Source organism: Chaetura pelagica, unplaced genomic scaffold, assembly GCF_000747805.2.
Source record: "Chaetura pelagica isolate M959 unplaced genomic scaffold, ChaPel_1.0 scaffold88, whole genome shotgun sequence".
NCBI lineage: Eukaryota > Metazoa > Chordata > Aves > Apodiformes > Apodidae > Chaetura > Chaetura pelagica.
The window spans coordinates 1281582-1307714 of NW_009954313.1; the positions used below are offsets into that span (position 1 = coordinate 1281582).

Here is a 26133-nt window from a genome sequence, read left to right on the forward strand (position 1 = left end):
ATAAATCCCCTCTCCTCCAAGAAAAATGAAAAAAGTGCTACAGTGAATCTAGTGGAAATACCTGGCAAAGGATACATGGAGGGAATCCATAGAGAAAAATGAAGAGATAGTAGAAAAGCAATTAAAATATTTATTTTTGTCAATTAAAATACTAAAAAATTAGATTGTTTTTGCCTGTTTTTATTGTGGAAAGGCCAAGTTGTGAAACTGGAAAAAATCTACAAAAACCTTTGTTTAGGGCTACTGTTTTTCATTCAATTTATAAACAAAGGCAATTAAAAGACATGCCAAAGCATTCATATAACAGAAATATGTTTGGAACATTTAAATCTCCAACTTTTATTTTGGATATGAGTACCTGGTTTAGAAATAAATACAACCTTTACTCTCTTCTGTGTCTCCTTTTTATGAGTGCAAGTAAGATACATGAAAAATTTACTTTTCTTACACAGAGCATGCTAATTTTGACCTAAAGAGATGCGTATTTCTGTATTGAAATATATATACTTTCTAACATTAAATGAGAAGTGAGTACTTGTGGCTCACTGATGCAGTTCTCAGTGTCTGCAGCTGGAGGTCTCACTTTAATGAGCATTTGCCCTCTTGACAGTTGAGCTTTTCGTGCTTGGGCTGTGACCAGCACAGCCTCTCCATCTGCCTACTGGAAGTCTGCAGGAGGGATGAGCAGTTAAAGCCAAGCATGGGAGTCTTCAAACACTCTGCCTCCCAAGTCAAAAGTGCCATCTCTGGAGTATCTCAGGCAGATCTGTGGTTATGTACGCAATGGCTAGGAGCAGGTTTGGTGTCTGCAGTACTATGCTTGCTGAGAGATTTCTAGTGACCATCCCATGTGCTACGTTGCATTTGCCACTGACTGTGGTTTTCCAGGGTAATGCTGCTTCTGTTATTCTGCATGGTTAATTGCAAAATGTTTCAGGCAAAGGAATGTATTGCTCTGAAATGTTTGACTAACCACACATACAAAGTAGGTGGGCCTTAGGTTCTCCAAATTAGGCACCCAAACTTCGTGGTAAGCTTTTTTTTCTGCCTGATCTTCATCAGTGTGACAGCCTTGGCTTAGTGCACTTTGTGCACTTCACTACCACTGTCTTTTGTAGCTGGTTGCTCTGTTAGATCCCCGGCACACTTCAGTGTTTTAGTTCTGGTGTCTTTCAAAGTCAAGGTTGTATGGTGCAGACACAAATCTGAAAAACTGAGATGCTTCTTGGTATTTTTTGCTTCCATAGCATCTTATTTGAGCAGATATTGTGAAGTAAATCTGTGTCTTGTGAAAAAAATGAGTTGTTGCAATGGGGAGCATAGGAAATCTGCACCTAGGTTTGGAGCCTGTATTTGACCAGTTTGAAGTACACAAGGCATGGGTTGAATGCTAGTTAGAAGTGGGGAAAAAAAAACCCAAATAGCAAATAGTTTGTTTCTCTACAAGTATATCAACATATCATGCTTTTGTTAAGAAAAAAACCCACCAAACTCCTCCTCAATGCAGGCTTAGTGTTCTGTCCATCTACTTCTGATTTCTTTGGTCTTGAACAGCATGTTGGTATGGTACCAGTTGCCCTGCAGTGAAATGGGTTGGTGCTGCCACTGGAAGGAACCGTTTGTGAGGAAAGCAAAACAAAACCTGTTTCCATTTCTTCACACATGCTGCAAACTATCTTCCCTTCAGAGCACTGAGTTACAAGATAGGTCTTGCCCTGTTGGAAAGACCCCCACTTCCACTAAATTTAAAATACTGACTGGCAACTTAGTTGAATCCAGCTGACTGATGAACTTTATGCTTACCTGAATCCAGACTGATTTGAAAAAATAAGTTTGGGCACCTGTTATTAAATATCTGAAAAGCTTTAAGCATTCCTCCCTACTTTCCTTCAAATTTCTAGAGGTTATGAATATATGATGACTTTGTTATTTACACGAAAAAACTTGGAATGTGGCTTGTTTTTTAGACTTATTAATTTAAGTAGTAACTTTAAATCTGCATCTACGAATGCAGTATTAATCGATTTAGACAGGGTCTGCTTACAGTCTGGTCCTTTAGGTGCTGTGGGCCTCATTAATACCACACATGTCCATTTATTTCAAGAAGAGTAGAATGATATTCGCATTAAGTCATCATATTATGTTTTTTATTGTCATGGATTCTCTTTGCATGTCTCATCAGTTTATTTTGTTCTCTTTGTAATCCTCCCATATTGAATGCAACTCTGGTGGAGAATACTCCACCGATGACTTACAAATTTATGTTCCTGCCTGTGTAAGAGAAACCCAGGTGGATATTTTTTGTGTTGTTTGGTTTTTTTTGTGTGGGTTTTTGTTTGTTTGTTTTGTTTGTTTTTTTAAAGCGTATCTGTCACAGCTGAATACTAGCACAATACACCACCTTACAGATCTCAGTGAAGAAAAATATGAGTGGGGTGGAGGTATTTCTTGAGAGAGCTTGAGGGAGGTTGGTATTGCTGTCACCAAAGGTAACAAACAAATCATTTAATAGATTCAGAGCCCACCTGAATATACCAGAAATTCTTAGTTGTATCAAGCTTTTTGCAGAAGGGGGCTGTTTGACTTGTGAATTAAAACACCCTACCATTATGTTTTGATCAATAGCCTAGACCCACCACCTATAATGTTATCAAATCTCTTAGGAGTGAGAAAATGACATCTTGCTTGTCCTGTATTTGTGGTCATCTTCCAAAACCTCCTGACTTGATATTTTTACAAATTTGGTGCTATTCCATAGAGCAGAGCAGAACAGATCAGGGCTAAGGCTCTGTGGTAGTATATATGGAGAACACCAGGAACAGGAATGTGAATTGTGACTTAAGTGTTCTCTGCAGTTTTATCCCCAGCAAGAAAGCTAAATGTGACTAGGGCAATCTGTGGTAATAGGAAGATAAAATGCAGGATTAACTTGTTATTAGAAATCAGGGAGCTGTTACCAGTTAGTATTTCTCCATCTCAGCTCAATCCTATGTGAAGAGGAGGGGGTGAACATCAGCCCTGTTCTGTTTGCCCACACCCGTGGGTCATGCAATGTGTATTTATGTCTTGGTGGATTGTGGGTTTCTCCATGGCTCTGATTTCACCCATTGTGTGTGTGTGTGTGTGTGTGGTGCTTATATGGCTCGCTGCCCACTTTCTAGGAAATTATCTGTTAGAGCTTTTCCTGTGACCCTGATTGCTGATTGCTTTTGGATTTGGGACGGCTGGAACACCAGGAGAGCTGGATGTCAAATACAATAAAAAGGGATTGGCTTTTTTCAGTTTCTTGTGAAATGGCAGATTGCTTTATGGTTCTTTAGAAACATTCCCTCAAAAATGTCTTCAGGAATTAGCAGGCATGAAGTCAGAAGCAGAATTTTTATTTATCTAAGGCTGTATAAAGATGGGAAAAGGAAACATGAAGAAGGCAAATGTTGGGTTTTTTGTTGTGTTGTTTTTTTCCCCCTTAACATAATTTTCTGAAATCAAGTGCTAATAAAACTTCTCCCAACTTCAAAACGACTGAACATGAGCTCATCTGAAGGCCAAGTCAGAGCAAAATGCCATGCTCTCTGTAGGACATCTTAAAATCCAGTATTGGGGAGAGGATATATCATTTCAGTTGTTACTTAAAAGCCAAAACAAAATCATAATTATTCCCTAAATTGAGAGATCATTAGATAAGAAAGATATACAAGTTTTTAAAAATCTACCCTGTGAGATGGAATTAAGTACTCTCAAGGTTTGTGCTGTGGAAAAAAATCTACTCATTACAAGATTCTTCTATTAGAATACAAGCCCTAACATTAGGACACACAGCTATCAGTCACATGTTGAAAGACAGACTTTTTAAAAATGCTACTCAAGGTGTTGAGTTGAAATGGAGTATTCCTGCAGAGAGCTCCTGAGGCCCCAGGAGGGCTTCTGCTCACTGGGAGGGAGCAGGAGCATCAAGGGCCAAGGGTGCTCAGCTCCTCTTTGGTATTTCTTGAAGTAGCAACTTCTTTTTTTTTCACAACTGTTAATTTAGAAGAAATTAAATTTCAGGTGTGCATTTCTTCACCCCTTCTGCTCTGTGAAGAGGTAGAGTAAATGAAAGGGTTTGATAGCTTAAAGGAGTGATGCCCCAGGAAAAGGGGAAACCATGAAAAATGTCTGTACCATTCCCAGATATGGCAGTGTGTGTACATGAACATGTGGAATAGGAAGAGGTCTGCTCCTCTTACCAACTTTTGTTCCCTCCACCTCACTTGCACATGTCCAGAGGCTTGTAGCTGCACAAAATCTTTGGGAGGTAACAGGGAGAAGTTAAAAGCTGGGGTTACAACTATTGCATGTGTGTTCGTTCCAAGGAAGTGGAGAAGATGAATAAAAAATAAATATCGTGGGTTGCTGGTGGCACTGTGGCGCTGAGAAGTGCCATATCTAGGAGTAGTGCAGTGAACCATTAGCGGTTAGACATGCTCTTGAACCAGGCAGGGACTTAACAGACTCGCACATGATGTGGCAGGACTCACATGCCAGTCCTGTGCTCTCACAGCTCTGCGGGACTAGCGTGATTTGCACTTCTGAGCATTTCGCGGGTCTGGAGCATCTCGACACAAGCATAACATGTCAAAAGCCTGTTCGGCAGTGCGCTGCGGTGCGGGAAAGTCGCCGGCCGCCCTCCCACTCCTTCGGACAGGCTTGGCCTCCAGCGGCGAGGGGACCGTGCGGAGGGAGAGTGTCCCGGCCGGACAGAGAGAGTGGCCGCTGGAAGGGGCGAGGGTCGCTTGTCCCTCCGCGGGGCTGGGACGGGACACGCGCTAAAAAAATGGGACGCCCCCCCCAGCCCCCCGATGGGGAGGGCAAGCCGGCCCGGTAGGGCCCAGCTCAGGCTCCCCCGACCCTGCCCGCCCCGTCGCCGCTGCCCCTCGCCCCGCACCAACAGGGCTGGAGGAGGAGGAGGAGGAGGAGGAGGAGACCGGGCGCTTTCACTCCTGCTGGCTGCAGAGGCAAAAGGCAGAAAAAGGAGGAGGGGAATAAAAAGTAGAGAGGGGGGGAGAGAGAGAGAGTGAGAGAAAACTAAGCCCAGCTTTTGCCGGTGCTGCTTGGATTGGATCTGGTTTGAGTTTCCTCTCTGCTGGCTTGTGCAGCAAGAGAGGAGGAGTGGGGGGAAGTATCTCTCTCACTGTGTCTCTGAAGCTCAAGCAAACGTGCTGGTGACTGCACTGGTGGGAGCTGCCCTGGGTGCAGTTGCCTCATAGCTTGTCGCTCTCAGTTACTAAAGAATTGACTGGACTTCTCGAGGACTTGGAGGAAAAAGCCATCACTTTACAGACCCGATAGTTGCTCAGTGCCTATAGACTTGACACGGGTTTTTCCTAACGGATTCTTTTTTTTTTTAAAGCATTTTTTCCTGTGTCTTTCAGAACAGCAGTTCCTTGAATGTGTGGCATTGAAATCCATGGTGCTTTGTTAACAACTTTAGGAGATATTTAAAACTTTTTTTCTCTTTTGTTTTCTTTGCCTTAAAAAAAAAAAAAAAAAGAAAAAAAAAAGAAAAAAAAAAAAAAAAAAAAAAAAAAGAAAAAACCCCCCCCCCAGCCACTCCTCCCTGCTGCAAGCACAGGAGCATAAAATCCAAGATGCAAAACGCAAGCCCTGTCTCTTGGGAAGAAGGAAGCTCAGAAGGCTTAAAAATGACCAAACCCAACCCAACCACACCAGGGCAGCTTTGTCTCCCAGGCTCGGGCTAATCCTTCTGGGGGGAGGGGAGATGATCGTGCTGATGTGGAATAAGTGCTCCTGCTGTCTCCTCTTACTAGCCGCGGTCCTGATCGTGGAGAGCTCCCAGCTAGACAGCTCCAGCTCGAAGGTGAACTCCATCAAGTCCACCCTGATGGGGGAGGCTCCAACTCAGACAACCAACAGATCTGCAGGCATCCACCAGGGACTGACGCTTGCTAGCAGTAAGAAGGGCAAAATGTTAGAGCAGATGGGAAAACCTCCCAAGCTCTATCACCGTCAAGGAGAGGTAGGACATCGCTTCATTGCTCGAGTGTTTGTCTCCGTGCTATATGCAAACAATTGCTAGCCCTCCTCTCACACTGTTTGCAAAGCTTTTCTGTGCTAAATGAATTAATTTACTTGATAGGGGTTGTCTGGGATAGTCTAATCTCCTAATTGGTGTTAAGAACTGTGCAAGCGGGCAGTTGAAAGGTTTTAAATGTTTCATTTTTCTCTGTAGGTTTTGTAACTGATGAAAGAAAAGTAATCTAAAAAATATAATCTTCAGTGTTTCTTTGTTTGACTTGTTCAAAGGGCTGCTAGATGTAAAGCAAATTTCTTGCTTTTTCTCAGACACTAAATGGAATTTGAACAGGTGAGGAAAAATTGAGTATGAAATAAAAACTGTTTTTAAAGTGCTGAAACAAACTTGGTTTTAAAAATCATGCCTAGCAAGTTGATCTCTGGTATCTTTCTCCATGGTGAGGATAAAAAAGAATGCTGCCACAATAGTATAGTTTAAGGCACATAGATTTGCTTAGTATGAAAGAAAATGAATTCTAGCTTTCTTCTTCAAAATATGCTTCAGTGGTTGTGGAAGTTTTGTTTTGTTATGTCCAGTTGAGTTAAGCAGGGAGTAACAGCCATGAATATGAAGTTTGGGTATGAGGAAGAAAGAAAAGGTTACATAAGCTTTATGAAAAAAGACCCTGATTTGCTTATGCAGTCTTCTGTCTTTTCTATCCTGCTTGGATACTTGGAAGTCTGATAGAAAATAATCTTCTTTCAACTATCTTTGTGGTAAACTATAAAGTAGCATTTTAAGCCATAAGTCCTATACTTCCCTGTCAAGTCTCAACTTGGATGGTATGAATGTTGCTCATTCTGCTGTTGAAGGAGGTAGGCTTCTTCAGAAAATACAGATTTTATACTATCAGGTGTTATTAGTACCTTCAAATACAGCTGCTTTTCATAAGCAACAAACAGTGTAGCAGCAAGGGAGCTGCTAAAATTCAGCTAAAATACTCAATGCCTGAAGGGTCTGGATCTTGCTTACATTTTCCTTAAAGCAGCGGACAATTTGCAAATTCAAGGAATCCACTGAATTTCCTAAAGTGTTTCACATCATCTTCTTAATAATTGAACATTATCATTTGGGTTTGTGTGCAGACATAATAACAGTGGGGTTGTTTTGGGGTTTGCGTGTGAGAAATTTGTTTTTACGCTCCTCTGAGCTTTCTTTCCTTAGCCACTCAATTGTTTTATAATTTACCCAGGATTTGGTCGCCTCTCCTTACCTCTGAGCAGAGTTTAGTAACAGATGCTGTGCTGAAGTTTCATATTACTAAAGTACTGTGCTCTTTCCAAGTGCACATTGTAATAATTACTATATTAAATCACCTTGAGGAAATACAGGAGCATGATACGTTTTCTTATATGTTTTCTTTGGTGCATTCACAAAAAAGTCAGTATATGGGACTTGTTTTCCTACTGAGCGTTATCTGAGTTTCATAAGTTTCAGTGTAGGTACTTGTGGGGCCATGCTGTATAGCCCCGAACACGATATATAAACTTTTGCCTTTTGGGGAAGTCTTGCCACCTTTCCCAATTCCCACTTGGATGTCTATTCAGCACAATGTTGAGAATGATTAATTATAATTCACCTAGTTCCTGAAAAACAAGATGTGTTGCTTACTGGTTGCATATGCAAGATTTGCCCCCTTGCTTGCCAATCTCAGGCACTTGCTGGGAATTTCTAGTTACCAGCAGGAACTCACAAGATATATTTCAAGTCAGACACAACTTTGTAAGTGTAGAAGAGGTTGCATGCATGATAAGTTGTCCTGTTTGTATCACAAGCAAAGGCTCCTGGAGAATCAGTGACTCTGACTCCCAAGGAGCAAAGCCTGACCTCCCGTCAAGGGCTGTCAGTGTTGATTTCACTTTCTTTCTCTGGGTCTCTGTCCCCAGCTCTTGCGTGGTCTCACACAGATGTAGTCCACAAAAATTACCTAGATTTGCTATCAATAATTGTAGATGTTACTTTCTACCATCTGCCTGGAGTAACACAATTAATGCAGAACTGCAGTAGAAAGAAGAAAAGGGAAAAAAACCCAACAAACCCCACACACACAAAAAAAAAAACCAAAAAAAAAAAAAAGAAGAAAAAAATAAGTTACTTTTGTGATAATGCTTTATGTTTGGCGATACTTCCAGTTGCAGGGTTGGTAAAGCCACTGTGTTTTTTAACAGTGGTGTCACAGATCTCAAGCAGGTAAGACATAACATTTTCATAATTTTTTTAAAGCACTCTCTTAGTACTTGGTTTGTTTAGATTATGGGACTTTGTGCTAAAGTTTTGCATGCCGTTTGCTAGAAGAATAGGCCTGTGCTTTTCCTTCTAAAACAATCTGTTAGTGGAATTTATAATGTCAGAAGTAGCAGTACCTTTTATATCTTGTTTATAATTAGGTAATAGTTTTAATAAGGACTAATGATACGCAACTTAAAGGAAAACTAGTAGAACTTTGCTGTTGCAGTTGTGACAGCTCCGAGCTGTGCATTAAACTCTGCAATTACATATAGTGGAAATCAGAGATCTCTCACCAAAACTGATGAAAGGACCATCAGCCAACAACCTATTTTCTTATTCACCTTGGTAGACTAATGCACTCTCAGATTGCTTCTTTAATATGTTAATGTAACATTTTCAATTATGTTAATTCTCAGGACTAGGAGTAACTTGGGAGTCTCTAATCAGCAGTAAATCAACGGATACAGTAGTTCATGGCTTATCTGGAGTGTTGATACATTTCAGCTGGTAGTTACAGGGCTTCTGCCCAGAAAGGGAAGATCCAGCACTTCTTTGCGAGGCAAAGTTCCAGTTCAAATTAATGAAAATACTCACATGAGTAAAGCTGATCCCACTTGCTGGACAGAGTGTGGCAGGGCAAATGTGGATTTTAGTAAGACTTACATTTTCATGTCTTTCTGAGGAATATTATTTATTTTCAGTTCTTATTCCCTTTACTGCCTTGGATCAGCAGAGAATGTGAAGCACTGACGTGCTAAATCGGAGAGATTTCACTGTCTTCACTGTTCTTCACTCTCACTCCTGTTTTCCCCTTTCTGCAAACTGTTAATGTCTTCCCAGCTTCACAGAGAATCGAAAGCAACATTTGCACAAGGGAAAAATATGCTCAGAAATAGGACCATGCAGTGCATATTAGACCACATTACTTTTGGGGGGGTCATCACTATATCCTGTCTGCCCTCAACTTCATTTCAAAACTTGATTTAGAGAAATGACTTGTAGTAACAGCCAACATGTCAGCACTAGTCTCTCTGGGACATTGTTCTGGATATGTCATCTCTCTGAATAAATACTATAGACTGACCAGAGTCATAAATAAAAAAAGACTAGATTAGCAATGGTGGTTGATTAATTTTTCTGCACGTTAGATAGAGCTTCCGCTGTGTTCAGTTGAGCTATCCTGTGAGAACACACTAGCTTCAACTGTAGAGATGCAACTTGAAAGGGAAAATCCTGTGACTGAATGGCATAGCTGTTCCATAGATTCCTGGATGATGACTCTGTACTCTCTTTAATTCCCTCTGCTATCTTTTTTATTTCCTGCCTCTGGGCTATAGTCCCTCTGTCCTCTGAGGCTTGTCCCCTCCATCAGTGCTGCGCCCCTTCGCACCCAACTGCCTTTCATACTCTTGTAGACTGAAGCTACCAAACTTTATTTCCAGGAGTTTTCCTTCTTTACAGGGTGCTGTTATCTTTGCCCTTTCCAAGTCCTGGCCAAGAGCCATTCTTTAAGCTCTTTTCCCCAGCAAGTTGTGCCTCTTGTTCCCTTTGTTGCTGTGTAGCTGGTTGGGTTTGTGCTTCCCACTGGGACTATCCCTCCTACTCACCGATATGCGCAACAAGCGCAGCAGCAACAAAGGGAAGAACTGGGGTAGGCCGAGAGAGGGGACCAGCACAACTGTCAAGTTGGATAGGACATAATGAGGTCTGGAAAAGGGAGAGAGGACTCAGTGAAAAGCTGGGATGAATTTTAGCACTTCAGAGGCACTTTAGACCAGTATCTGCTAAATATTTTTGTTCCAATTGTACTCGGTTTAATTTAAAAAATGTATTTTTTAAAAAACTCTATGACAGCTTGAGCTAAGAGACTGAGAACTAGAAGCCAAACCAAAAAGCCATTAATCCAAATTACTAAGTTGGCACTGATCTTACACCTATCAGCACATGGATGTACACGTGTTTCTTGAACAGGACATAGTTACCCACAAGGACTTGCTAGAAAATGCATGGATCATGCTTTGTAGCAAGTAAAACAGCATGAGATGTAGTAATTGACTGCAGCGCCCTGAGAATGTTACAATAAAATGTACCAAAACACCAAAAATGTAACCACAATATCTTGAATAGCTAGCAACCAAGAGAGGGTAAATGATTTCTCCATGGGATTAAAAATAAATTAATTACAATACCTATAAATTACATCCAGTTATAGCTGTTCTGTGTTTTTGTTTGTTTGGTTTTTTTGGGGGTTTTTTTTGTTGCTTTTTTTAAATGAGAAAATACAGAATTGCTAAATCTGCAGAGGTTACCAGAGAATGTATTCTTTGCTCTTGCTGTTAGGAATCTGGGAGACATACTGGTTTCCTGGCAGCAGTCTTGCTAAATAGTCAGCTGGCTTGTGTCTTGATTGCAAACATGGGACACAGAGTATTATCTCCTTCTTGGGTCATGCTTGGTGCCCCCTTCAATTTGTTGTTATTATTTATTAACATACAGCAAAAACTCCTACGAAGTGGCTTTACTACGACTATTTCCTATTAATGTTGCAAGAATACTTATCAGTGTTGCCTAGAAAACTTTCAGGATTCTGATGTTCTATCGGGTGTGCAAATACTTGGGAAGGCATAGTTTCTGTCTGGAAAGTCTGTCAGAGGCTAAAGACAGCACAAAAGATGATGAAGCATGATTACATTTTGCCCTCGGAAAAAATGAGTCTGATTAACTCATTATGTTTGATTAACTGATGCTTTGCAGATGCAAATACAGCACAAGTTTAATTTTGATTTTAATTATCTCAACACCGGATGTATCTTGCAAGCACTTACTATCTCATGGTTTGTCAGTTGAGCCTTTGGTCCTTTTATAGTTGTACTAACAAATGCCTCACCCTGGAAACGTTGTTTAGGAGGAATTTAACGCTGCAGAGGAGGAGCCCCATGGAGCTCCTGCTTCTGTTTGTTTTTTGAGCATTGCTTTCTTCTTCAGATTTTTTGTACCTGAGATTTTAAAAAATTATATCCAAACAAATTTTATATATATATGTAAAAATGTTAACTTGGAGAACACCCTCAAAGCAGGGACCTTCCTTTCCTGCTTGGGCTTGCAGAAGTCCCTGCCAACTGGCTATGGCTGATGAGAGTCATGGTGCAATGAGCCAGACTTGAAGCTGGCAGCCCCCACTTGGCCTGTTGTTGGGACATGGCTTGTCACCATGTCCTGCTGTAGTGCTGGGGAGCTTCGTGCTGGTGTCAGCACTGCAGTTGTTAGACATTTATCATAGATTTGAGGAACTGAATGCTGTATGAGATGACAGAAATGGGGAAGAAAATCAGAAGCTGCCACTCTGTTTTTCCTGCATCGATAAAACTCCAAGTGTATTTAGATATTAAAAAAAAAACAACCAAACAACCAAAAAAACCCAAAACCCAGAAAAAAACAACAAACAAGAGAGGATAATTCTTTTGAAATCCTTTTCTTTCAGTGCTATGCTCTAGGCCATGTTGCTGGTATCTTTAGGTTGAAACCAGCTTCTATGAGCTTCATATCCGTGGATGTGAAAGGCCCATACAAAAGCCACGAAGATCAGAAGGTTTGTTTTGTTACTTTATAAAACTAATTTTGCCTGAAAAAGTCTTTATTTTCATTAGAGAATATGATCATTCACCTCTTCTTTTTTAATCAAGTATAGGATGTGCAATGACTGTGTCCCCAGCCCATCACTTTTCTTAAGTATAATTTTTCCCTTTTTCATTGAAGGCAGATTTATTTTAATAGAAAATTTCTTGGATACAAAGCAAGTTGCAAATTGCAATGAAATGCAAAAATAGGTGAATTTGCAATACTTGCAAGCTCATTGCAGAATCCTTTGCCTAGAATAAGCTACAGAAAGTAGCGTTTGAGAGAGATGGACATATGACATATATGACATATGACATGGTCATACTAAATGATTAAAGCACATCAGTTTTCAAATAAAATGATATTTTGTTCATCTTAGTTACAGTTTTCTTGGGATTGGCCCTAAATCCATCTATGATTTATACATTTGTGTTCACACGAACAGAACCTGACTTTTGAAAATGAATGCCTATAAGCACAGAGTGGGATTGTGGAGTTCACTCATTTAGCAGCTATTTTGTTCTTACTAGAAGAAAGACTGGGTCAACACTATAAAAAAGAAAAAGAAGTTTAAGAATTGTTGATTTATTTTTTTTTTCCTCACTCAGAGCACATAAGCACAGGGTTCAGCCCCTAGGGACTTTCTTAAAGCTAAACTTTGATACTATTGAATTTTCATATGCACAGTAATGAATCTTGGAGACATGAATGTTGCACATATGTAGTGCAAATGGCACTGGTTTAGCATTTTTAGCAGTAAGTGAAGGTGGACTGTTCTGCACATGCTCGGGAATGAGGTGTTGCTTCACTCTACAAGCCCTCTGCCTCATTCTCTGTGCATCATGTAAGTGTGAACCAGGCTGTGCGTGCTTTTAAGAGCATATTCATTGGTCCAGTGAATGAGAGGACAGGGTTCAGTTCTATGTGTTTTGGCAGCCTCTGTCGAGTGAAGCAGTCACTTGATGTCAGAGTGATCTCTTCCCTGCAAGTCTGAAATGCCTAAAAGCAGAGAGATCTTTTAAAAGAAATTGCAAACAGAACGTGTTTATGTTGCAGCAGGAAACTTTTATTCTTGGAATCTCATGCTTAACTAGAACAGCATCAGGGAAAGTAATGCATCTGATGGAAGAAAACCTCCTTTAGGTTTCCTTTTTTTCACAGAGCAGGACAGTTTCCAGAATTGTTTTCTTTTGCTAGATGTTCCTACAGAAAAGGGTACACCTCTTCTTGAGAGCCTGCAAAGATCCTAAAGCTGGACATTTTGCTGTAAAACGAAGTGTCTAGAAGCAAGGGAAAGAACTGTATGTAAAACCACTAACAGACATGCAAATCACTGAGCCTAACTAATCTAGTTGGGGAGAACTTAAATTAATTTTCAGAAGTTTCAGAAAGATTTAGGCTGTGTCAAAAAAAGCTAGTGACAGATATGCTACCATCTTGTATTTAATCATATTGCTTCATGTAAAAATTAGAAGCCATAGAAGTGTAGGTCCTGTGTTTAGCTGGGGCTTGAGTCCCATGTCAAATAGCTTAGGTTGTTTCCTGAAATCTACTGAAAGTAGACTTTGGGCTTGTCAATGCTGCAAGCTCTAAGGAAGACTCAACCTACCACCCACTCTTTACTGCTAGCTTTACTGGTCTGCCCTAATGCTTGCCCTGATTTTCTTATCATGGGTGTGATCACATGGAATGTAACACAGAGGTGCTTTGGCTTATATGGCCTCTATTCAGGTTGAGGTTTTATAGAGCACAGGTTTAAAAGGAGAAAAACCTCTGTCCAATATGACATAACTGCAGGCAGGAGATGGTGATAGAGAGCCTTGGGCTTGGCAGATAGTTTGTCTTTGCAGTGTGCCTTCAGTAGCAGCTGAATAAAAAATGGCCAAGTGAAGCTTCTGGTGGTGTTATCTGGCAGAGTTAGCACAGACTGCAAAACTTGCCATATGCCCCTGTTTTGTCTCTTTTGGCTTGAGAATGAGAGAGCAGAGCCTGCCTCCCATCCAGTTCATCATAAATTCCCTTAGGACCCTCAAGATCCTGCTTTATATCTTAAAAAAGAAAAGTTAGTATGCCTCTCTGTATTGAGGGTCAATAGGGTGTGCAGGACAATGAGACTGTGCTGTGAGTCTAATACTTCCTCTCTTTTTTGGGAGGAATACTGGGTGCAGACTTTCTTTCTTCCTTGTCATTATTCAGGAGGCAGGGAAGGGGAGAGGAGATGTCAAATTGCCATTTCCTCTTTAGAGGGAGAAAGGACAATGGCATTTCTTACCAAAGAATGAGTTACGAATTGTGATTAAATAGTTAATATATAACTTTCACATAGAGACCATATGGTGAGTTACATCAGGGCATAATAATGGAAGAAGCAGAAGGGAAGAAGCTGGCTACCATCCTTTGCACCAGGGAAGAGAGGGACCATTTGGCAGGCTAGAGAAGGTGCCATAGCTGGTGTGCTAACTTATGATAAATTAATGAGTGTTTACAGAGATAAATAGCATTTTTTTTTCTTTCTGTGGCATTATCATCTAATTAACTCCCTGGGATAGTGAAGCCACGAGATCTCAGCAGTTTCATATATCAGCATAGTCTGAAAGGTGTACCAGAGCTGTCATTTTTAAATTTCAATTTGTCATCCACTGAGGTCATAGTAATGATGCCACTGACCCACATAACCAATTACTTGCCATAATGTGTGAGCTGAATACCATGGGGTTGCCTATCAAGCCTGACAGTCATTCTTCCTGACCCTCTCAGTTCTTGTTACTCCCAAAAAAGCTAAATTTGCAATGTATATTATTATTGTTGTCATTAATAATAATAAATCATTTAAATTACTCATAACCATCTCCTGTGGTGGGAACAGAGAGTGTGTGTAGGTCAGAACTGAAGAATGAATATCCTGGGAACCATGGAAAGACCACAAGGAGGCTGTCATCCTCTCTCCATACCTTCTCCAGGGTAGAGCCAAGCATTGATGCTGCCTCGTGTGTCATCTTAGGGGTAATGAGGAAAACTGCCTATCAAAAGTTATACTTAGAAGTCTACTTCATACTTTGGTGGAGGGGCTAGACTACTTAGCTGCATCAAATGTTTTTATAATTATTTGAATAAATACAAGGCTTTTAAAATGCTCTTCAGGAATGCTTGTAAACTTCTGTGCTTCGTTTTGTCCCCACTGCTATCTTCCAGACATCCCACTCCTCGCCAAGGAAATGGCTTTTTAACAAGAAGAATCCTCTGGAAATTACTTTTGGAGAGGGTCCTTGCCACAGCAGCTGCAACAAATTGCAACTGAACTTCAGTCCCAGTTGTTTTTTATTGCTAAAAGGATAAGTGACCAAGTGAATACTTGTATTCTAGCTTTGTGACAATTTATTAAGTATTAAATTGTACTGTGTGGTGGCGTTTAACCAGAAGATTAAGGTTCTCTCTGTGGAGGGAAATTTATCTCAGACTTCGTACCAGTGCTTAAGCTAAAAGAGGCTGGGAAAGTCTTGCTGATCCCAAACTGTCTTGTGGTTAGGTCAACTTAGGGTTTTTCTTCCACTGAGACATTGGCTCTGGGGCCAGGGCCCAGCCAGCAAAGTCAGCAAGAGCAGAGGATAATCAGCACAAGGCAGTGGAGCAGAGAAGTCATGGCACGCCAGCCTAATGCATGCTGATCTGTGTAAACAAGTCTCCAGGGGGGCATTTTCTGAGCAAATTGTTTTTGAGTAGCAGCATAGCTTTAGCATAGCTCAGATTATGCTAATTGGGAAGCATTTTTAGTGTGATTTTCCAAATAAGCAACACGGAGTCCAGGGAGGTCAAGGAAGGATGGAGCAAAATCTTGCGACGGTACAGGCTGCTTCCTTGTATCTTTGGGCAGGGTTTGCCAGCTGGAAAGGAGTTGCAGGTCTGTTTGCCTTCCCCTCAGTCTCTCTACTCCGACTTTGGGGTCAGCAGGGAGGATGAGGAAGACAATATCCCTTCTCTCTACAGAAGCAATTTGAAGGGGAAAGAAAATGCATCTTTTGTTATATCGGAAATAGGAGGTTCTATGTTTTGGTATTGCACAAATGTATAAAATGTGCTAGAGAGTGCACAATTTTTTAAGGATTTCAGAGATAGGAGCTCAGGCTTCTTAGCCTATATGTTTGCCAATATGCATATGAAAATCTTGGTTTAAGTATTATCTACACAATCGTGGTAGATAGAGATAAATAATAAATTTTAATTAATTATTTTTATTCTTATTATTGAAAGCTCAAGAGCTTTTTTATCTTTGTATTTCACTGGAATTGTAGAAGAAACAGCTGGTTGGAGTGCTGAAGGGGGATAGTTATCGGGTGCTTGAAAGAATGAGCTTGAGAGTCAAAGTTTCATGTTTCGCTTTTCTCCACTTGCTTTCCCAAATTGCCAAATGGGGAAGCACATTTTTGGCCCAGTGTTTGACAAGGATTTTGGACAGCTTTATTAAAAAAAAATAATAAAAAATTGTTAAACATTTAAAGACTTTCATGCATGGAGATGCCTGATAGACTAAGTATGTTAATTTGAAATGCCGTGTCTCTTATTGGTGCACTTCAATGAACTCTGGTTATAGAGGGTTTAAATACCAGAGAGCAAAACTAGAGATACTCCTCAGTCCGTGGGAAAGCAGATTTCTAATGAGCTTTGTGGGTCAGGTTCTCTCCTTCCCCCAACATTCTGGCCTCACTTGTCACTGCTGCAGGTTTGGGATTTGGTTTTGGTTTTGTTCATTACAGTCACAAGGATGGTGCCTCTTCTTAAACACTATCCTCTTAAGTTATCAGTGAAGGATAGATAAGACAGGCTTTACTACAACCACACATGTGCACCACAGGTGTGAAGGGAACTCCTAAACTGTTTATGAGTGCACAAAGCTCCATGAACAAAGAGGGCAGAAAAGAATGTTGTCATTTTAAGGAAAAATATGTTTTAAGGCCCCGATAAAAATAAAGCCAAAAAGAAATAGCAAATGGGCTGCAGATTGTCTGTGTAACAGGGATTAGCTCTGTGAAAATCTTTGTTTTTTTCTGAACGAGCATGTACCACAGAGGGGTCTGGCTGGCCAAGATGCCATTCGGCACTGATGGGGTATCCACTTCCAGGCTCTTATCTCAATGAGTTACCCTCAAAATCCCCCTCCAATAGGAATGGACAGATGAACAGTAGGATAACATTGTCTTAACTCTGAAGTTTTAGATTAATAGAAGGAAGTGCATTTCTTGTACAAACAGATATGACAGTGCTGTGTGAGTTCCAGGTTGAGGGTGCAATCGCCACTCCTGAATTTGTTGGGAATGAAATCTGTCTTACAGCTAAAGGGTCAGAACTGAAAAGTCAAGGATGGGGAGAATGAAAACAAACCTGTTAGCCTCTATAACAGCCACGTGATTGTATCTTCACTTGTTCAGGAACAGCTTTCATGTCCACTGAAGGGAACTTCTATAATGGTGGTGACAATTTAGTACCCAAAGAAGTGATGTAATTTGCTTCCCTCCAGCACTGTTTCCCAGCAGATGCACCAAAAAAATGTGGCCACAGACACAAGTTCATGCTGCCCAGAAATGCCACACTTCAGCTCTGTACTCTACAAAATGTGCTGTCTTGTTGCCTGTCTTGTCCAAGAGGTGCCACACGTTTCTTCACAGGAGATTAGCCCGTTTTATAGATAGGATGAACTTGAAAGGTATTTATGTATCTTACTCCCTGTTTTTTTTTCCAGTGGGAATTATGTTCTGCATGCCTTTAGGGTGTGGGATTGTGGCCTTTTCCACACAGGAGAGAAATTCCGCTCAGAGGAAATTGTTTGGCTGAGACTCCCTTGCTGCAAAGTGTGCTCAGAGAGAAGGAGCTCTCTTGTCTTTCATTACCTATTTAAGATAGTCTGAATTTGGTCATCAAAATTAATTTGTTATAATTATTACAGAAGTTCAATCAGAATAATTTATGCTGTTCCCTCAATGATGAAATAATGATATGAAAGATTAGTGATGGATCTTTATCTAGTGTACCAAATGAAGTTCTTCTGGCTCTTCCATACATGTTTCAATCTCTGTTCAGGGTAACTCTTTTCTTAAAGCAGTGTAATTTTTATTTTATTTTAAATGGACAAGCATGCAGAGATGTTGCAAGCAGAGCTGTAGCGTTTCTCTTTCACGAGCCTCTTCCTGACCCCACCCTATGTAAAGCAGTTGACACATCATGTGTTGTGCAGCTGGGACAGCTACCCTGGCACATGTATCTGACACATGAACGTATTGACTTTTGGCCTTTTGGAAGCACCGGACCCATGCTGTTTTCCAGAGCTGTGTCTAAGTCATTTCCCAGATACTGTGGATACAGTGGTGGTAGGAGCAAAAGCTGAAGTGGAATTCACTAATTGAGATTTAGCTGGTTCTGTGAAAACAGATTGCACAATGAAGACTGACACCCAGTTTCTGGATTTAATTTCCTCTCTGTTCCTGTTTTGACTTCCAGTGCTCCTTCAGGCTGTTGGTCAGTATTTGGGTCTCAAGTTGTAAACTATGTGTGTGTGGCTTTCTGTTTGGGACTTCTGAGGCGTTGTTGGGTTTGTTTGTTTGTTTTTCTTTTACCTGTTGACCAAAGGGCAGACCAGTTTCTGTGAGGTACCAGTTCAAGTGCTTGAAGGGCAGCTCATTCAGCAGGGCTGAATTTCAGCCAGAGGGATCCATGCTGCTAAAACATCATAAGCACATGAGCAGCCATGAACAGGGTTCGTGCACTGTCGGTCATACAACACGTGTCTGTTTTGTTCCAGGATGGGGAGCTTTGGTGCTGTTGACTTCACTGGAATTCTTTGTGCTTGCGTGCTGGGAAAACTTTGACCGCTTGTTAGTAAACTGTCACACTGCTTTTACTTTTGATCTCCTTCTGTCCTAAATGACCCTATTGGCAGGAAATTAATTTAACCAGTAGCTACTAGAAGCCATTTTGTGAACATTTGCTTTTTCTAAAGTTTATTTTCACAGTATGTTTCACCTGAATATTTTCCAGAACACAAAACCTCAAATGCTCTTCTGTCCTGATAACATGTGCGAGGCTGAGGCTTCTCTCTTCCTTCCAGCCTACTCGCTCTCTTAATACTCAACCTTAACAAAAAATAATAAGGCTAATGTTTCAAAACAGCACTTTCTAAGCAGGCTAAGGACAGATCAAAATCAAACAAATCAATTTCTGGCAAGTATTTTACCACTGCTCTTCAAACACTTGTGTGAATGGAGTTATTGCTTTAGTAGAAAAACTTCAAAGAAACTGAATTACCAAGTGATAACCCTTTTCATAACTGATTAAAATAACTAATAACTGATCAGTAGACATGGAAAAATAAGCAGCACTAAATGGCCAGCTTTGACAATGTGGGGAGGCTATAAGCAAAGTTTCACACAAATATTTTAGAGGCTGATGTTGTTCAACTTAGAAAATGGGGAATTGGTGAGTCACAGAACTTTTTAATGAAATGTATTCAGAACAGTAAGAATTTAAATGGACCACAAAGATTTACAGCAAATTTCAGTATACTGAGCATCTGAGAAATAAACCCCATAGGTAAAATTCCTTTTGTACAGGTATAAAGCAATGTACATGGCATAGTATGATGGCAGTTGGGTGCATAAAGCGATAACTTCTAAAATAGAGTCACTTAATAAGTTCATGTTGAAGCAGCAGTAGAGAAAGAGAAAAAAAAAAAATACAAAGCCAAGCAGAATACCAGGAAGTGAAAAAAAAAATAATCAGAGGGCATTTTTGCCTTACTTCTAAGGTCGTGGTGCTGCTCATCCCAAATAACTGTTAAAAGGATACAGAAGCAGTCAGGATTAGATGGGAAAGGAGGACAGCAGGGATTACCAGAGCAGCAGAACTGCTTTAACACAGGAGAAATTAAATAGGACACAGTGCCCCAGTTTGGAAAAGGGATGCTCACAGGACAACAGAGAGCTATAAAATAATGAAGGATGAGGAAAAGGTGAGTGGGGAGCAATCACTCAGTATGTGTCCTAGAAGAAGAGCCCAGAGTAGACAGTGTGAAATTATCAGGCAGCCAGGAACTAGTTTTTCATATTTTATAGCTCATTGCCACACAATGCTGTGGAACTGCTCAAATGTAGATGGGACAGAGATGAGAGATTTCACTGGCAGGTACTAAACAGTAGTAAAACTTCCCAGCTTCAGATGTCTGTAAGCTGCTGTTCACTGAAGCTGGAAGAAGATATCTGAGAGAAATGAGAAATCCATCTGTACTTGTCTATTTTCTTACTCTTTGGAGTATTTGCAACTAAAAGGACACTGGCGTGATTGCTTTTATCTATGTTACAGCAACTTGTAGGTACTTATGTATTTTATCCATAATTCAATATTTTTATCAACATAATAAATTACTATCTATATTTTATTCAGTATCAGAAGCAACCCAGATTGTTAACTCAATTTATTAGGAAACTGAAGCAGATGTTGTTCAACATAAGCATTTGTATTGTCTTGTTCACCTCAGTTAGGACATACCTATCTAAATATTAGTCAGGCCGATATTTAAATACATTGCTGGACTCAATATTTGGGTCTCTGACAGTGGGCACTGATTTTCATATCCTCTCCAATGCCTGTTGATCTCAATGTGAGTACTGGCATGAACTTCAGTGTTATCCAGAGAGACTTCTAGGCAAAATTTTAAATATTCCAAAGAGATTGCTGCAGCAAATGGAAAACTATAATGAAAAGGAAATGGAAAAATGAAGAAATAGGCAAAGAGGCTTAGGACAGATTTACAAAGTATGTAGTATGTGCTAGTCAGGAGAGACTTTTAAAATAATTTTGCTACCATTTGGTCAGCTACAGAAGCAAATACTTTAAAAAAAAGGCTCAGATTTTCAAGTAATTCATCACTCAGACTGAAGGTTTCAGTATTTGGGAGGAGCTTTTTGCTTTCCTTTGTTACTTCCTCAAGCTTTTTTATCTCCTGAGTAAATTATTTAATCTCAAAATACCATTATACATAGGGCTGAGTATCTTCATTCCTTATAGAAACTTCATAAATACAACCTGTGATTTTGGAGTAAGTTTATACAGTAAATTCTGTATAACTCAGTGAAGTGACATAAATTTACCTTTAGAATCCACCTTCTTTTTTTTTCTGCTCATACCTTTCAGTCCTTCTGTGTGCACAGTTATCGTTGAAGGCAGTTTGCTGTAGACAAACGTGGCCAGCACAGTTGGAGCCTACAGCAGAGTGTCGCTTCCTCGTGAACTCATAGCAAAAGCAGTCAATACTTCCTCCTGCCTCTTGGTGGAGTATGTTCTAAGCTGATGAAAATACGTAACTCTGAAAGACAAAAGTGAGTTTTTCTCCTTTAAATATACTCTGTATTTCAGTGGAGCATTAATAGAACACTTCAGTAGTGCAAATCATGTCTATCAATTCTGCTGTTAGAACAATCTTACATCTTTTCAAAAAGTCTAACATTCCAAAGTTGATACAGTTTTGATGGAAATTACTCTCACACCAGGGAAGTACAGGGTTGATTAGATTCATCTACAGATATATACAATATATACAAACAGCTGTGAACAAAGAGCAACTCAGTATTACAGTAAGATAAGCCAAGAATCTCCTGCTTTCTCTTTCAAATTATTTGACCAGGCATTTAAGGGAACCTAAATAGAAGTCATGGTGTTACAAGTGCTGGGTGTGTGTCTTTCCTCAGATCTCCCTTCACATCAGGCAAAATGCGAATTTGCAGTCTAAAAATACCCTGGAGTTCCTTCTGCTGCCCCTTCTAGCTGCAGTCCTTAGTTACCAGTTCTGATTTAATGAATATTGTTAGTATGAAAATATTTTAACTCCCTCCTTTGATCTCCTCTTCCAGCTGCAAGCTTCCAACCAGTTAAGAGCCATGGTTAGCACATCTGTTTAAAATACTTTGATATTCAAACCTGGATTCCAAGCATCCAGGCTCAGTAAAGAGCCTGGCAGAGCCGATGCCTCTCCACTACACTTGAGAGCAAAATGTGAGATCTTGTGACTGGTTCATTGATGTGATGAGTCTCATAACATTTATGTCTAATGCAGTACATGATTTTGCTAGATGTGACCATGTCCAGTCTGCTCCCTTCTTTAAAGGAGAAAAGTAAAGGAACTTGCTATCTTGAACTTGACTATTTTTTAAAATCTCTGACTTTCACATCATTTTTCCTGGGGATAAAAATCCCAACTAATTGCATGTATTTGTTTATTATACTGGTTTTGTGCCTATAGCACAATGGTTATTTCAGCATGGCATTTTTAATGGGCATGTGATACAGCATTTACAGGGGCCACAAGTGCCTGTTTGGTTGGTTGTTATTTTTTTGTCAGGCAAATATGGGACTGTCAGTTTCCTTCTACAGTTTTAGGTATGTAGCCTGATTTTTTGAAGTGGGCTTTCAGATTACTTAGAGGTTGCAGCTGAAAGGTACTTAGGGCTTAGTCATTGTTGAATGCATCTTGTGAGAGTCTGGGTCACAGCTCCACTCTCGTCTGTGTCGGTTTTCATTTCAGCACTTCAACAAATTAATTAAATTAATCAAAACCTCCATAGTTTTCTCTCATGTCCTTCTCTCAAGACAGTGATATGATGCCTTTCAAAGAATTGTTGGTAAATATTTATAAATGAGAGTGCATAGACCAACATTGCACAAATGCATTCAAGGAAAAAGTAGAGTTAGTATTAGATACATAATAAAAAACCTATGTATCTCCCCTAAATTGATGGGCTCATGAATGGAGAAGTTCCCAGCCTTTCCAGCCTGGGCACTCTCAGACCCCCAAGCCAACAGAGGTCTGCATGACATGGTAATAAAAACTGCTGCTTGCATCTTGAAACAGGGCTGTTACTGATAGAAATGCACTGGTGAGAGCAATATAGATTTGGGTTTTTTGGAGAGTGTTTTTGGTTTTGCAGTGACATTTCCTAGCTTAAAAAAAACAACCAACAAACCAACTAAAAAACGACGATTTAGAAGTTGTTCTTATGATGCAGAATTTTAAATACAAAATAGGCACTAAAATTCCCTGGATTTGGAGCAGAATCTCACCTCTCCTTTTCCCAAAGACATCTATCCAGGCTTGTCTAAGTCTCTTATGATTCAGCAAGACTGCCTACATAGTTAAAATATTTTGTATTGCCTTCAAAGCGATGCGTTACCTGCAAAGCCTTGTATTATTAGTGTTAAAGGGTGCATAAGCAGAAGTTAAACTGGAAGAACTGAGCCATTCAAACAATTCTAAATGCACAAAGTATTGAAGAAAGAGTGGAGATTACCTTCCCTAGCTGATCTACTGCTATGTGAGTGTAAATTAAACCGAACACAGTGAAACTTATTCTCTAAGCTATGTTCAATAGATGAGCTGCTAATTCAAAAGTGTGAGGGAACCACATGATATAATCACGAGTGGAAGCCCATCATTTTTAGCCTAATTTTGGTCTGCTGCGTCATCAGTTATACTAAATTTTTATGGTACAGCTTCCAAAAATGTGTCATTGTATTCCATCTGAATTTCCCCTTTATGGGGAAATGCTTCTCTCTGAAAAAAACTATATGATAATTTAAGGAGCTCAGAACATTTGGGAGATAACTTAAACATTTACACAATGGGGAGTATTTTCAGGGAAAAAAAGACACAGATGCAAGTAATACAGAATGGTGTTAAATACCATAAAGTTTAATAGGAAGTACACGGCTTGAAAATGATACTGTTTAAATCAATATTCCTTTAACCTGTAGTTTTTCTGAACTTGCCTTAGAAATATTTGCTTTAAAGAGATGCATACCTAACATATTTTTGGCTTTTGGAACTCCATTTTTTAACTGAATATTCTGGTTCCAGAACTCCTAGAAACATCAAACTTGGTTATTGCTTTTAGTACTTCAGAGGGAACAGAAAAAAATCTAATGGACACTATGAAAGTTTTGACTGGGACTGCTCTATTTTCCCATAAAAATTCTTGGAATAAAACGTTGTTTTTTTCTTTTAAATCCTTTGGTAAAAATAATGTGCTGTATTCACAATTTGTGCAGATTCTATGCAGAAAAATATTGCAGTTTATTGCAGATAGGAAGAGTATTTGCTTTGGGAACCTGCATTTGCTCTTGAGTTGGCAGGTTACTGCTGTGTTCATTTTCCATCCTTCTCAGCCTTCATGGTCACTCATCCATCTCTTTGCAATATGATATTGTTCAGTTTAGTAAACTCTTGAGTGTAGAGACATCTAAGTTCCCAGGACACTGAATTAGGCCAGAACTCAATTAATCTGACAGACTTTTGAAACTGGGGCTGTAATTCCCAGTTCATTTAGATAGTTAATGATCATTTAACCTTCTGTCTGTATTGGTACTTGCTGATTCATTGCTTTATGCAGTAGAAGTCAGTCACCCTTCAGATTAGAAGCATGTGGTGCCCCTCCACCAGACAAACATTTTCCACCAACATTTTGAAGAGAATAAAAATCTAAATAAATAACTCCCAAGGTTGAAAAGAGCCTATTTACTAAACATTGGTAAAGTAATTCCACAGGAAAAATAAATGTTCAGCAAAGTGATCTTTCATTTGAAAATTGGATCCAGATTTTACAAACTGAGAAGGGTGAACAACTGCATCAAATGCAGGGCAATGCCATTTGTCTACAAAGTGTGTTGCCACAAGGTACTAATGTTCTGCTGTCAAAAAAGTGCAATCTGAGAAAAAAGTAAATGGTTTTTTTATCAGTGAACTGTTGAAATCACAGTACCATGAATGCTATCCCTCATGTAATAGATATAATTCAATTCATGTATACATACCATCTTGCAGCTAGTTCAGAATGATACAATTCAGGACAGATTGATCTGGCAACACTTCACTTTGAAAATGAGGCTTTCCATTCTTTGAAGAAAGATGGTAAAATCATTATGTCCAGAAGGCAGGAAAAATACAGCACAAAACGAGACTTTCAGGAAAATCAAGCATTGAGTTCCCTGTTCATATTTAGTTCTAATGTGGCTGTTCCTTGGATGAATTCACCATTATTGCCTTTATATTCTTCTTTCACAAGGAAAAGAATTTGCTTCTACCATGGACCTGAGTTTAGCAGTAATAGTAGTAGTAGTATGTTATCCAAGCATGGAGGAAAGGAATGTAGGGACTTAATGGACAGCTATCAGATTAAAATGTAGAATTATAATTCTGCTGCCTTTTCAAGCAGCCTTGTGTATCTGAAATCCAAGGTTCTTTTTCTGAAAAGAAAAATCACTCTAAGCTATTATAACTTGGAAAACTTCATTCTCCCTGGGTTGCACTGATCTTGTTCCACCTGTGCAAGTGCTCTGAATTGACAGTAAAACAATACTTCTAAGTCTGTGAGTAATTGTTAAATCCAAAATCTTTGTGCTCCAGTCTAAGGCACATTTGTGCTGCAGTCAACTTAGCAAGTGATCAGTCAGGCTGTGAAAAAAAGATTTTCAGAAGGTAACTAAAGCATTTCTACCTTTAAAATCCTTTCAGAATTTTAGCCAAGGACATAATTTTAGGGATGGTGTAGCAAGGAGAACAGCTCTGGCTTTCTTTCTGTAGCAGTGTATCCTAATTTGGATTTGTATATTATTTTTTTACGTTATATCTGACTTCTCTATATGCACACATAGGCATATAGATACTATTACAAGATTTACTATTATATCTGTTTGTTTATACATATGCATATAAGACTATTTATGGTATGTGGATTAAGCAGGAACGTTGTTCGGAATGTTGTGGGTTTTTTGCTTTTTATTACTCTGTACTCTGTGTTATTAGAACTTCTTTTGCAACCTCTAATACCAGGAAGAGGAAAAATGTCATACAAGAACATTTTCTCAAGGCATTTTGATAAAGACAAAACCTCCAATTCTTATTAGGTTGAAAAACCTTCTAGGTCTCTCTAAAATGAAATTATTAATTATTCTAAATTTCATTATGCAGTCTTATTCACTGCTCTAAGCACAGCAAATATACTTTTCTAAGTATCTTCTGAAGGTAAATTTGAAGTTTAGAGTGAAAGTAAAATTATTGTGAATCAGGTTTCTTTTAAAATGGCATTGAGTGCTTTCATGTGTATTGTTTTCCAGTGTGTGAATTTGGTCAGGGCACAAACAGGATGAGGATGATTTTATCAGTTGGAGACAAAACCTTT

General features: G+C 39.5%; 1 protein-coding gene across 1 annotated transcript in view; it reads left to right on the forward strand.

Moving 5' to 3' along the window:
* The first annotated feature begins 5758 nt into the window (after positions 1-5758).
* Positions 5759-26133, forward strand: part of DKK2 (dickkopf WNT signaling pathway inhibitor 2) — a 42392-nt gene continuing 22017 nt past the window's right edge. The window contains exons 1-2 of the mRNA XM_010004094.1: positions 5759-5967; positions 13405-13414. Of these exons, the coding sequence (XP_010002396.1) occupies positions 5759-5967; positions 13405-13414 (219 nt within the window). The remainder of the gene's footprint in view (positions 5968-13404; positions 13415-26133) is intronic.